Below are 12437 nucleotides of genomic sequence, written 5' to 3' on the forward strand. Positions count from 1 at the left end.
CAATTGCAGAGTTGCAGGGATGTCAAACCTACTGTACTGGTGGTTGGAAGTTGGAGCAAACTCTGCAAGTTGAAGCAAATGAAAAAATTATCTTTTTTACTTTTATTTTTATCATTTATTGATTGTAAAGTAATTTTTGAAACAATGTTTAATATTATTTTCTAACTTCATAAATTTTTATACACTTTACAATTTTTTATAGTTTATTTTCTTAATACTTAAAATACTCCTACACTCCTAAAAATAGATTATAAAATAGTACATCTAGTATTAAAAAAATATTTATTAGATAAATATAGAAAAAGAAATTGAAGAATAAAATAATAATTGTAAATAGTGTAAGGAAAAAATTCTTCAAAAATAGTACTTTCCTATCTTGTATTTATATTACAGCCACATAAATGTTACATTTTTTATAGGTTTTTGCAAGATTATGGGAAAGGCCAGAGCTGTAATGGAATAGATTTCATTATTCAAAATTCAAAATACAAGCTCTATGTTTCATCAAGTAGTAGTCGTGAGCTTAGTTTAAATAGGAAGTTATATAATGAATTTGAATAAAAAAAATCATATTCTATCCTTTAGAATGATACTCCAGAAAGAAAAAGAAAAAAAAAAAAAACTTATATAAGTTAGTACCATTTTTGTTATCACTAAAGCCTGTTTGGGATCATAATGAGATTAGGTTAAAAAATATAAAGTGATTGAAATTTAAAAAATATGTTAGACAGATGGTGTTATATTGTGATCATTCACTTTAGTTATGATATATAATTTGCACTTTTTCTAATATAAGGATTGCTCGAGATATTTCATGATTGTTGGAATGGTGTTAGAAGGAAGAAAATATTTAATACTCACTTGAATAATATTAAAAAACTATTACACGTATGTTGAGACGCCAAGTTTTAAAAACCTCTTCGTTGAAATGTATTGTTGGAAGCTATAAAAAGCTAGTTTTTTTTTAATCTGTGGAATTGCTAATTAAAAGAAAACAAATAATATAAATGAATAATAACATTCTAAAAAATTATTTCTGATATAATATGATCCTTGTATCCATATATAATTCACAATATTCATCCACAGATGTTTAATTAGCACTATTCATTTCTATTTGAAATTTATTATCTAGTAATAGAATTTAAAAAAAAAAAAAATATATATATATATATATATAAACAAGTAAACCTCATACTTTACCTTTTGTTTTAAATAAGTGAAACCCAAGTTCTTTTAGAATTGTTTAATTAAATGACTCAAACTTCATCCACCTATTTTGTTTTACAAATTAAACTTAAATTTCTGATAATTGACTCGGTTGAACTGGTTAATTTCTACTTATAAACCACCTTAAACTTGACTTCAAATTTTATAGCTCATATGCTAATCCAAATTAGGATAAAATGCATTTTCGCCCTACAATATTTTAAAATTCAATTGTATTTAATACAACTTTTAGATTTAGTATTTATTAAACTTATTGTGATTTGAAATCTTCACTCAAAAACATAAAAACATGGATTTTTTTTTTGTTAAAAATATATAAACCTCATTGAAAACTTATAGACATGGATTTAGCTTAACACATTATGTGTGGTTGCTTCCTTGAATATTGACCAAAAAGTAAAATAAGGGAGTTTATTTATGTATTTTATAAAAAAATTATTTCAACTCTATAAACTTTTATATTTTTTATTATACAATCTCAAATGTAAATTTTGTATTTTGAAATATATAAATTCAAATATATTTATTTTATATGTTAAAATATATAATTTTGTATGGTAAAAATTATAATTCAAAATAATATAAAAATTGTATTATAAATTATACAATTCAAAATATAATATATTTCAGATTATGGAATTGAATTTATATACAATTTAAAATACATTAAATTATATATCCAAAACCCACAAATTTATTGGGATACAAGCTGAAATTATAGAAGTAGGGAAAGAAATGAGCTGAAAATAAAGAATATCACCATCTCCCAACTTGCATTGGGCTTTCAACTGTATCATATCTTATTCGCCACTATTGTCAAGGTGCAAATAGTCAACAAAACCAATTTTGAAGCCTGCAGGTTCAAACTCCAACACTGCGCCACGTGTCGATGACTTGGAATGGACCCACCAAATCCAAATCTCGTCCCATGATGACCAGGCTTAACTCAAATTAAGATAAATAATTAAATAATAAATTAACTAAAAACTTCAGCTTCATCCAGAACATTCCAAACCCTTTTAAAATCATAGGAATGACACACATGATCCATGATGTATATGTCTGTGTTAACATTTGAAATTATTAAAATGATCATAACCGACGTAGTCCTTGCTGTCACAATCAAGACTGAGTCATAAATGGGACCTCACTCGTGACTCACCTTCCTCTTCATTCTCATTTCACCAAAACGTTGTTGCCAAAATCCCCTTTCACAGTCGTAAACTAGTTTGTCCTCAAAACCGGACACGTTGTACAAGTCCACGTGTCACCTTTTCAGGAACAACTTGCCTCCTATTCTGTACAATGAATGTCTATGATGTGTCTTCATCACCTAATCCACCATCCTTTCTTTTTTTAAATGTTTCGAGTTCAGATCAATGAAACAAATAGTGAGCCATTTCACCTAAAAATTCAGAAAAAATAAAAATAAAAAATCATGAAGTGTATAAGAAATTTGCATGTACAAAATATTTTATACTTTAAACATGTTAACCACTGTAATGTTATTAGAATTTCTCATACATTATTATATAAAACGGCAAAGGAAAGGTTGTTATTATTCTTTTGGATGGATAAGTTAAAATATTAACAAGAACACACGACAAGGCATTAAAATATAATATCGTTGAAAGGAATATGCTTAATATTCGTGTCTTCGTACGTCTGCACAACATAAGAAAAGTACTTTACTACGTTTTATTTTCTTTTTCCTAAAAGAAACTGATCATAATTACATTATCTTTGAAATTTAATTTCCTATAGTGTGTTTGGAAACATATCTAGGACCGACAAAGCTGATTACAAAAGATTTAAAAACGTTCATTTATTTTTCTGTGATTTTAAAAATATAACTTGCTTTTAGGAAACACGCAGTCAATTTACACTTTTTACTCCAAAAATTCTCCTAATAAAGTGAAAAATAAATAAATACAAAGATACATAATATAACGTGAAAATCTAAAATATTAGAGAAAAATCATGATTGTTGTATGGTAATGAAAATTTATACAAATATAATCACTCTCTCATGTTTTTTTACTTTAAACAAATTTTTACTTTTTAAAACATGAATTTAATTCAAAATTCACAACACTACTCTACTATAAGAATATAACAAAAATCATATACAATTTTAAAGTGTCTTTTGATTGAAGGAAGAAATATCATAGGAAGCTATAAAATTGATCTGATGGTAAAAGTTGAAATGGACGATGAGAATGATTGTGGTTCAACTCTTTCCACTAACCTTTGATAGATATAAGATTGATTTGAAGTATTTGAAAGAGGTAAGAAGTTGTGATTTCAACTTTCCATTAGCAAAACTAAACTAACATTTGTGGATGAAAAAAAAAACATGGACTTTAGAATCCTTTATAGCTTGTGTTTTTATATATATTATTAGAGATATTAAATAATATTGTTTAAGTCACCTATTTTCTACGAAAAGATATTATTAGAAATAATTAAGAGGAAAATAGATTTAAAACTATAAATAAATATCCATGCTTAATAACTGAAATCTATATAAATTAATTGAAATAAGGTGGATGAGAGATTTGATACCTGAAATGGCAATTGCACATGAGGTCTTTTCTTCAGCATATATAAATGTTTTATGTGCAATTATATTGAACTAATGGATTAGGTGATGTCGAACAGTATCCAGCAGAGACTCCTATGTGGCTTAATTACGATCACAAACATAATTAATCAACTGCTATAGTCTTAATCTCTTAGATCATTTTGCCACCCAACTGATTCACTGGTTCTTCGTTGGCATGAGTCACCGTCGGTGGAATTGGACGTTGTGAATTGTAGTTTAATTTATTTTAATTTGAAAACTTGAAAGGTGAAGTGAGAGATGAAAGCTTACGTGTTGTACTGTTGGGGAGAAACGCCATGGTGGCACGGTGGTACGGTGGTGGTGACAAGATGCAACTTCGTGGAACCTTCACACTAACCACCACTTTTTCCAAAGAGAATATGTTTACGCTGTGATAAGAGAAATGGACAAAAACCTAATCTTGGCACTCAAATATATCCAGGTTTGAAATAATGGTTGATACAGTCACTGTGATTCTTTCTAACGTAGTACGTCGATGGTTGGTGGTGGTGACTGCTTTACAAGGTTAAAGTAACATAATGTCAAAGTGCGTGTTTTGGGTGGTTAATAGATCATGAAAAAATTGAAAGGAATTATTATTTTGAAAAATGTAATACTAAGTTATAATGAGTTAGATAGATGCACAGAAAAGGAATTTGCTTGGTGGACTTTGTTTTCACATAAATCACAAATCAATTGTTAATCTTACTCAACAACAATGTAATATTTTTCGTGCAAGAAACTTTTCATATATCCGAGAGTTATCAATAATAATATGATAGAACAATGAGATGAGTCATAAATACAGAATAGAAATATATATAAAATATTCCAGAAATTTAAACTGTACAAGAAAGGAGTGTCTGATACAGTTTTACGAATTTAAATTGAATGGTTATAGGTGCTAACTTATACCGAACAGTTATACAAAACACAAATTAGACCGAATGATCTTCTCAACAGAACATGAAAACCTAGCTTATGGACCGGACGGTCCTAAACTATCTTCAGGTTGCTTGGTCTGCAGGGCTTCCTCCAATGAATCTTCTCACATTCATAGAATGATCATTGCAGTGAAGAGAACGACCGAAAGGACAATGAAAGACAAGACGGGAAATAAGTGTAGGCTTATGTAATTTAATTAATTCAGTCAAACATATCACTTAACAGAAAAGTTAATGAGTAAAACAAACATATTCATTCACACAATTGTAATACAAGTATTCTAGGAAATGACCGAACGTACAAACTTATAATAATATAGTTCCCAATCATTCCACACTGACTGTCCGGACTGTATGAATCATGTAGCTACGGTCGTTCTTGCACCCGTGGAAAGGTAAACTGGAACATCACGTGAATACCAACCGCTGGAACACTGCAAGCCGTCACACGGGGTTAGCCCTTCATCCCTCATCGTAGTTGGAAAAACGCAAACTACACATGAGTTTAGTCCGTTAGCTGGAACACCACAAGCTAACGCGACTAGGCCTCCTACTATTCCCACTACATGCGCCACCATTCTCTACTTGAGACTCGGTGACCATTGGAATATCAGGATGAACGTCCACTACAAAGCTGACCATATTCATACTATTACCACATCACCACCAACCATTCACTGAGACATTCCTCCTTGGAATTCTCTTCCATACCAACTTGAAATATACGATCAACATACTTCCTCATCCAAAATACATTTCAGTAAAGTTAACCAATATCATAAAACAATCATCATATTCAAAAGCACCGAATGGAAAGAATTATCATTTTCCAGGATGAAGTTCTCTTCAAAAGACCGAGCGTTAGCACAGACTGAACGCTCTTCAAGAGATCGAGTGTCAATACAAGACCGAACACTCATTTAAAGAAGTATTATTAATAATATGCCTACCACTCTTTTCATACATGATAAAATCGACAGTGAAACTAACTTAACTTATTTTGAATATCTTGACTAACTAACTCGTAAGAAAATCAATATAACCTTACTGAATCAAACGCTCAACATTAACTAATAGAAGATCGATCGGTCATCAACTGAAATCTCCAATGAAAGAGAATTCAGTTAAGACCGTACGTACTAAAGGAAAACCGAACGGTCCTAAATGACTATCGGTCACAATTTACAGACTTCTGCAGAATTTAGCAGAGTTAAGAATGACCCTATTTCTACCCAGTTCTTGACAACTTACCAAACATTAATTCATTTAAACAAACATGCAATATCATCAGATCAACCAATTCATCAAACACCATCATTCAAACATGCAACATCACAATATCAACCAATTCATCAACCTAATATCACTCAAGCATCCACCGATTCAAAATAGATAAACATAACTAAATTATTTCCCTTACCTCTAAATCCAGAAACACGAAGCTCTCACAGTGGTACAGAGATGGAAACCAAATTCTAAGAGTCCTACACGTTTAGATTGGTGAAGCAAGATCCACCCTATCGTTAGGAAACGAAAACAAAATCAAGCAAAGACTTGGGTAACCACATGCAAGCCGAAACAATGTTGCATGTATCGAAACCTTAAGGATGACAAAGAGATTTAACTCACCAGACTTAGAACAACAACTTGTCCGGTGCAAACTAAAGCTCTCGATGCCAAAAATGCCTAATTAGAGGCTGATTGGTGATCAGAGGAAAGAAAGGGTAAGAATTTGTAGAGAGAAGATAGAAAAGTTTAGAGATAAGGAGGAGAAAATGAGTTTAAGGAATTAGAAGAAAAAGAGTGCATGCAGAAAAAATTGCCACCGGATCTCACTTTAAATACCACCTCCAAAAACCATCGGTCCATTCAGCTGCTGTCACCTACTCTTTACTTTCTGAAATTAAGACACATTACAGTGCCACCTATATCCCACTAACTGCTGAATTTATGGATTCTGACAAACTCCTTCATTTATGTGACAAAAAATGAAAAACTAATGTAATGTTGATGTTGTGTCGTAATTCACCTATTTGAATAAAATGTATAAATTATTCAACCCTATTAAAATCTTAAAAAATCATTTAAAAGAGATTTTTCAACTCTGGGGAGAGTGAAGCGGAAAATAATTAATACTATGTATGTCTACAGAAAAAATAAAATGAAATGACAGATTATCTTTCTATCTATTTTTATTTATATATATGTCTCTAAGGGTGTGTTCACTTGGGGTGATTAGGTGAGAATGATTGAGTGGATTTGAAGAGATTTAAGAATAATTTTTTTTTTGTTTATTTGAGTGAATTTGGTGGTGGAATTTTTAAAAGTAAATTTTTTTAATCTGTCATATAAACTAAATCTTACACAAATTCTCACACACTTTACTCCAAAATCCACTCTCGTTTACCTCCAAATTCAGTCAAAATAAACAATAACAAAAAATTACCTTCAAATCTACTGAATCACTTTCCCCCATCATCCCAAGTGAACACACCATAAATAATTTCTATTAAATTGATTTAATTACATGATTTAAAGAATATTTTATTTCTATCTTATCTAACAACTAAATATTCCGTTTCATATCTTATACGTTTTTCTTAAATTAGTTATATTTTAATACATTTATTTCTCTTCGTAACGGAAAAAGGGGGTAGTGCAGGCAAATTGTGATCTTAGTCTTACCATTTTTGTAATTTTCATCTTTCAACATTTAATAATTTTAGAAACATATTGCACGATATCTATGTACATTATCTCAAATAAATTTTGTTCACAGTAATATTTTTACATTTAAAATATTGTATAAATCAAAATAAGAAATGAAATTTCTAAATAAAACATATGTATCTCTTTCAAATGCCTATGAAATTATGGTGGTCGAAATTATCCATTTAGAACGTGACATCACCATTAGTTGCGAATGGGGATGAAATGAACGTAAAACACGGATAGTCGACTCACAACGTTGTTAACCGAGTTAATGAAAAAGTAGTGACATAAAGGCATTAATTGACGAAAGGATAGAAATGTAGTAGAAGAACGAGACACACGATTAAGATTCCATCTTAGACTTCGTTATCATAATTTGACAAAATTAAGAACTAACCGCAAAATTAGGTAACAATCCAACAAATAAAGATTCCCTCCAACACATATACAATGACGTATTTCCACCTAGACACAAACATAAGGAGCCAAACCATACACTCATCAAAACTACCAGAAATACCAGCTTTGACAAAATCTAAAATGTATCATCGATATCTTCAAAAGTTGCTGGAATTGATTTGTACATTAGTTCGCATAATAAAATTTTAAAAAAGCAGAACAAACAAGAACTACTCAGCTTATCTAGAACTCAAACTTTTAAACAATTATCTGACCGGATTCTCCAGTCAGCCGGCCGTACCAAATCACTACATCAGACTATTCATCATGATGATGTAATCTTATACAAAAGATAGCATAAACCTCATTTTGAATTTGTATATAAAATTGTATTATTTACAGCCTGCACGTAGTTTTATAGTATATACATCATAAAATACTGAGAAACAACGGCTCACATCACGAAACAAGCATTGGGGTTCTCATCACTGAACATCTGCGGTGGAGGATGATAAGGGTTCAAGTAGAACGGGGGTGGGGGTGGTTGCTGTACCATGTACCCTTGGTTCCCATACCCATTATGGTATTGGTCATGGTAATTCCCGTAATTACCATCATACCCTGAATGAACCCCCACCGTGTAACCACCACCACCACCACCACTAGTACTACTTTGACCCGGTGCATATCCGTCGTACCAGTACATAGGAGGAGGTGGGTAAACGTACCCGTAGTGCTCCATTTTGTTTACCTCAACCTTCGGTACACCCTCTTCTTTTTCTCCACCATCTTTCTTACCACCACCGCCACCTTCTTTCTTCTCCTTCCCCTTCTCTTCCTTCTTATTCTCTTCCTTCTTATTCTGTTTGTTTTCACCCTCTTTCTTCAGCGGGACCACCTCAACGTTCCGCTTCAGCTTCTCGTTCAGATACGCTACCAATTCCTTCACCTCCACTGTGCCATTTACCGTCACCAAGTCTTTCCCTCCCTCTATTTTAACCGATTCAACCCCTGCACGAAACAAATCACCTTATTTATTAACTGTTCATAATGTCGGGTATTAAAAAATAAACACACCACGTACGTTATAATTTTATATTGTGGGATCCGGTTTCATCATCCTAATATACAATACCTAATATAATTCAAAATAATTTCGTTAAGAATTATAAATGTCGGTCAAAATATTCGCACGCCTAACCTTTGATCCTGAGAATAATCTTTCGAATTTTCTGAATGCAACCGTCACAGTGCAATCGGATCTTCAACACCACCGTGCTCTGGACAAATAGCAAAACAATGAATATTACAACTGAACAACTCACGCTAATTAATGAAATAATCTCAAAACCAAACGGTAGAATAGTAAAATGATGATTCAATTGCAAAGAAATTAACTTTCGTTTTCGTCAACGCTTCGCTAACCGTGTTGCTGACGGCCAGTAAAAAAAAATTGAAACAACGCACCTGTTTCGGAGTTTTTTCTTCGGTTTTCTTATCTGCCGGTTTCTTCTCTTCTGTTTTTTTCTCTTCCACCTTTTTCTCCGGTGGTTTACTGGCGGCGCCGGAATCTTTCTTCGGTTGAGGAGAAATAATTTCTACCTTCTTCCTAGTCTTGTCCGCTAGTTTATCTCGCACTACGGCAGAGTCGACCTTCCCAATAACCGTTAACTTGTTACCTAATAGATCGGCCTTAACGTCTTCCACACCTGCATCCGCAACAGACTGTGAATGTTAGTGTTTTAATCTCATTATCAGTTAATTCAATGGATAAACGGAAAAGGGAAAACGCTCGATCAAGATCTGAATAATGGGGGTAATACCGTCGAAATTGCGAACGACGCGTTTGATCTTTTTGACGCATCCCTCGCAATGCATTTCGAGTCTCAAAACGACAGGGGCGAGTACGTCGTTCTGCTTTCCTCCCGAGTCAGGCGTCTTACCGGCCTCATTCTTCGCCTTCTCTTTTTTCTGCCACGCACCAAAAAAAAATACAATCAGCGACAACTGAAGCAGTGAACGAGATTCGAGAAATTAGGAGGAAGAAAATAGAACCTACCTCTCCCATGTTTGTGTTTTACGGAACAGAGTTATGTTGTCGAGTGGAATGTGCCTTTGAGGAAAAAATATAGAAGGAATGCTCTTGTGCTTATAAAGAGAAAAGAAGAGTCAAGAGAGTGAGAATGAGTCACACTTATGTATGGGGTTGCATGATGTCGTATGTATGTATGTATGCGAACCATGATATTAACATGACAATGGAATGATATATCCATTTCTCGTTTTTATGTGTATTTATTTATAATTTATTATTTATTATTTGTTGGTGTTTTGAAGGATATGAAAATGTGCCACGTGGAGAGAAAACCTTATTTAAATTCCGGTGTTGGCGCGTGCAGTTTTGGAGAAAATTGAAAATTTGACCGGACGCTGACTTGATGGGAAAGTGACTGATTTACCCTGGCAAGAAAAAGCGTGTAAGCTTTGAGAAGCCAAGCCGTAGAAAGAAACCAATGAATATGAAAAATAACCGTTGGGTTTGACACAGAACACAGATTTTGAAAACAGAGAGGTACACGGTGATGTGTGTGGAACAGAGCACCCAATTAATAAAGGTCAGGCCCGTGGGCTTTTCCCCCAAGAAAGGACCACACTTTTCCCAGTTCCGTCTCTTTCCACATTACCCAAACTATGCTTCATTTTTATGTACATGGTGAAAAAGGAAATATATTAATTAATAAATGTAAAAAGTATGATAAATCTGTTATTTTTCCCACGTCTTTCTCTTCTCCACCTTAATTTATTCCGGGTTTGCAGTCTTGTATTGTGTAAATATCATTGTTCTGAGAATATTCAGGCACACATGGCCTCTAATTCTCGAAATACCTTCATAATATTTTGAACGTATTAATATTTTTCAAAATATGAAACACGACAAATTTTTTCATACGAATAAGACCATTATAGGAAGATATAGTCAAATTCCTTATTTATTACACTAAAGGAAAGAAATTTAAATATTTTTTATGCTTTTTGATATATTGAATTATTGCTCTGAACAGGATATATTGAACAATATTTCTTTGATATTATTTTTTATAAAATAGTAACGGAGTTCAATCCCTTGAAGAAAAGGTAAATGAGTTTAATGGTTATCCACTCTTGCTGGAAAAATTGATTTACAGTAGATTTGCCGGATATGCAAAATTTCAATCTTTCATTCTCACCGCAGATTTACGAGGAATTGTTTATAGTTTCAATGTTATCCTTAATATAATATATTTGATTTAAATGGATTCTTATATATTTGATTTAAGTGAATTCTTAGTATGAATATTGATAATAATAAATAATAACAACAATAATTATATAATATATTATTATTATTAACGTTAATTTTTTATTTTTTATAAATATTTTTATAAATTAAATATAATATTAATATTTATCATTTTATATTACTTTCATAAACAGTGACATTGGTAATCTTTAATTTTTATCAATTAAATAACTTTTTTATCTGTCATATAAATCAAATTCTATATTAATTTTTACAAATTTTAGTTCTAAATTCATTATGTACAAATCTACTAAAAAAATTCTCTATATCTACTCAAATTTATTCAAATTATCTCCCTCAAATCAATACAAAAGACGTCTAGCATTAAGAAATCATCTTTTGTATAATATTTTAGTTTAATAATTATGGTAAAACTAACATACTGGTTTCGCATAATAGTTTCTGACTAAATTACTATATATATTTTAATAAAAGAAATAACCACGTTAGGTGTAAAATATGTTAGGTTAATATTTTCTTCAGAATAATTCCTTAAACAGAATTAATTTCACGCTACTAAATTAATATAATTTTTTTTATTAATTCCAATTCAAACATACTACCTCGTCTCTGATTATAAGTCATATTTCATAACAAAATATATGTTGTTTTCATGAGACTTTTTTACATGATTGGCAAGTGCATAAAGTTTCTTTTTCAGAATATCATTAATTATTTACTGACAAAATAATAAAGTGTTAACATTTTTAAAGTCTTTCTCATTCTTATCAGCCGAAAAAAGATAAGGTCAAACGCAAGTCCATATTCATATATATAATATAAGTTAGATATTTTATATTTAAGTCCATTGTTTCTGGCACTGATTTCTTAATTTGAAATATTATTGCTATATTTTCTTAAAAAATGTACTTTTTTGGCTTTAAAAGAAATAAATATTTATTAGATATGTGCACACATTTTTGCCAGCACTGAGCCTAATAAGCAACAACCCATCTTAAAGTGTCTGCGAATATGGTAAATGAATATGACATTTGGATAACAGGTGAAAAATGATTCCATGGAGAGAATATATGGAAGAGATGATTTGTCGTTATCATTTCATATACAAATCTTTCGACTATTATATTTCTTTTTCGAACGAGTACTATCGATATTTAATTCAGCCTATTTTTAAAAATAAAACTTTTGAAAATAACTATTTTCAAATTAATTTATTGCCAGAATCTTCATTCATGTTGATAAATTT

The 12437-nt window shown here is 31.3% G+C and overlaps 1 protein-coding gene across 1 annotated transcript; it reads right to left on the reverse strand.

The window, feature by feature from the left end:
* Positions 1–8246: 8246 nt before the first annotated feature.
* On the reverse strand, positions 8247–10056 carry LOC106757348 (heavy metal-associated isoprenylated plant protein 6). Its single transcript, XM_014639999.2, has 5 exons — positions 9950–10056; positions 9714–9861; positions 9358–9599; positions 9092–9170; positions 8247–8901 (listed from the first exon to the last, which is right to left on the reverse strand). The coding sequence occupies exons 1-5, from the start codon at positions 9956–9958 to the stop codon at positions 8345–8347; spliced, it is 1035 nt and encodes a 344-aa protein (XP_014495485.1). The 5' UTR covers positions 9959–10056; the 3' UTR covers positions 8247–8344.
* Positions 10057–12437: the final 2381 nt, after the last annotated feature.

This window comes from Vigna radiata, chromosome 3 (genome assembly GCF_000741045.1).
Source record: "Vigna radiata var. radiata cultivar VC1973A chromosome 3, Vradiata_ver6, whole genome shotgun sequence".
Taxonomy (NCBI): Eukaryota; Viridiplantae; Streptophyta; class Magnoliopsida; order Fabales; family Fabaceae; genus Vigna; species Vigna radiata.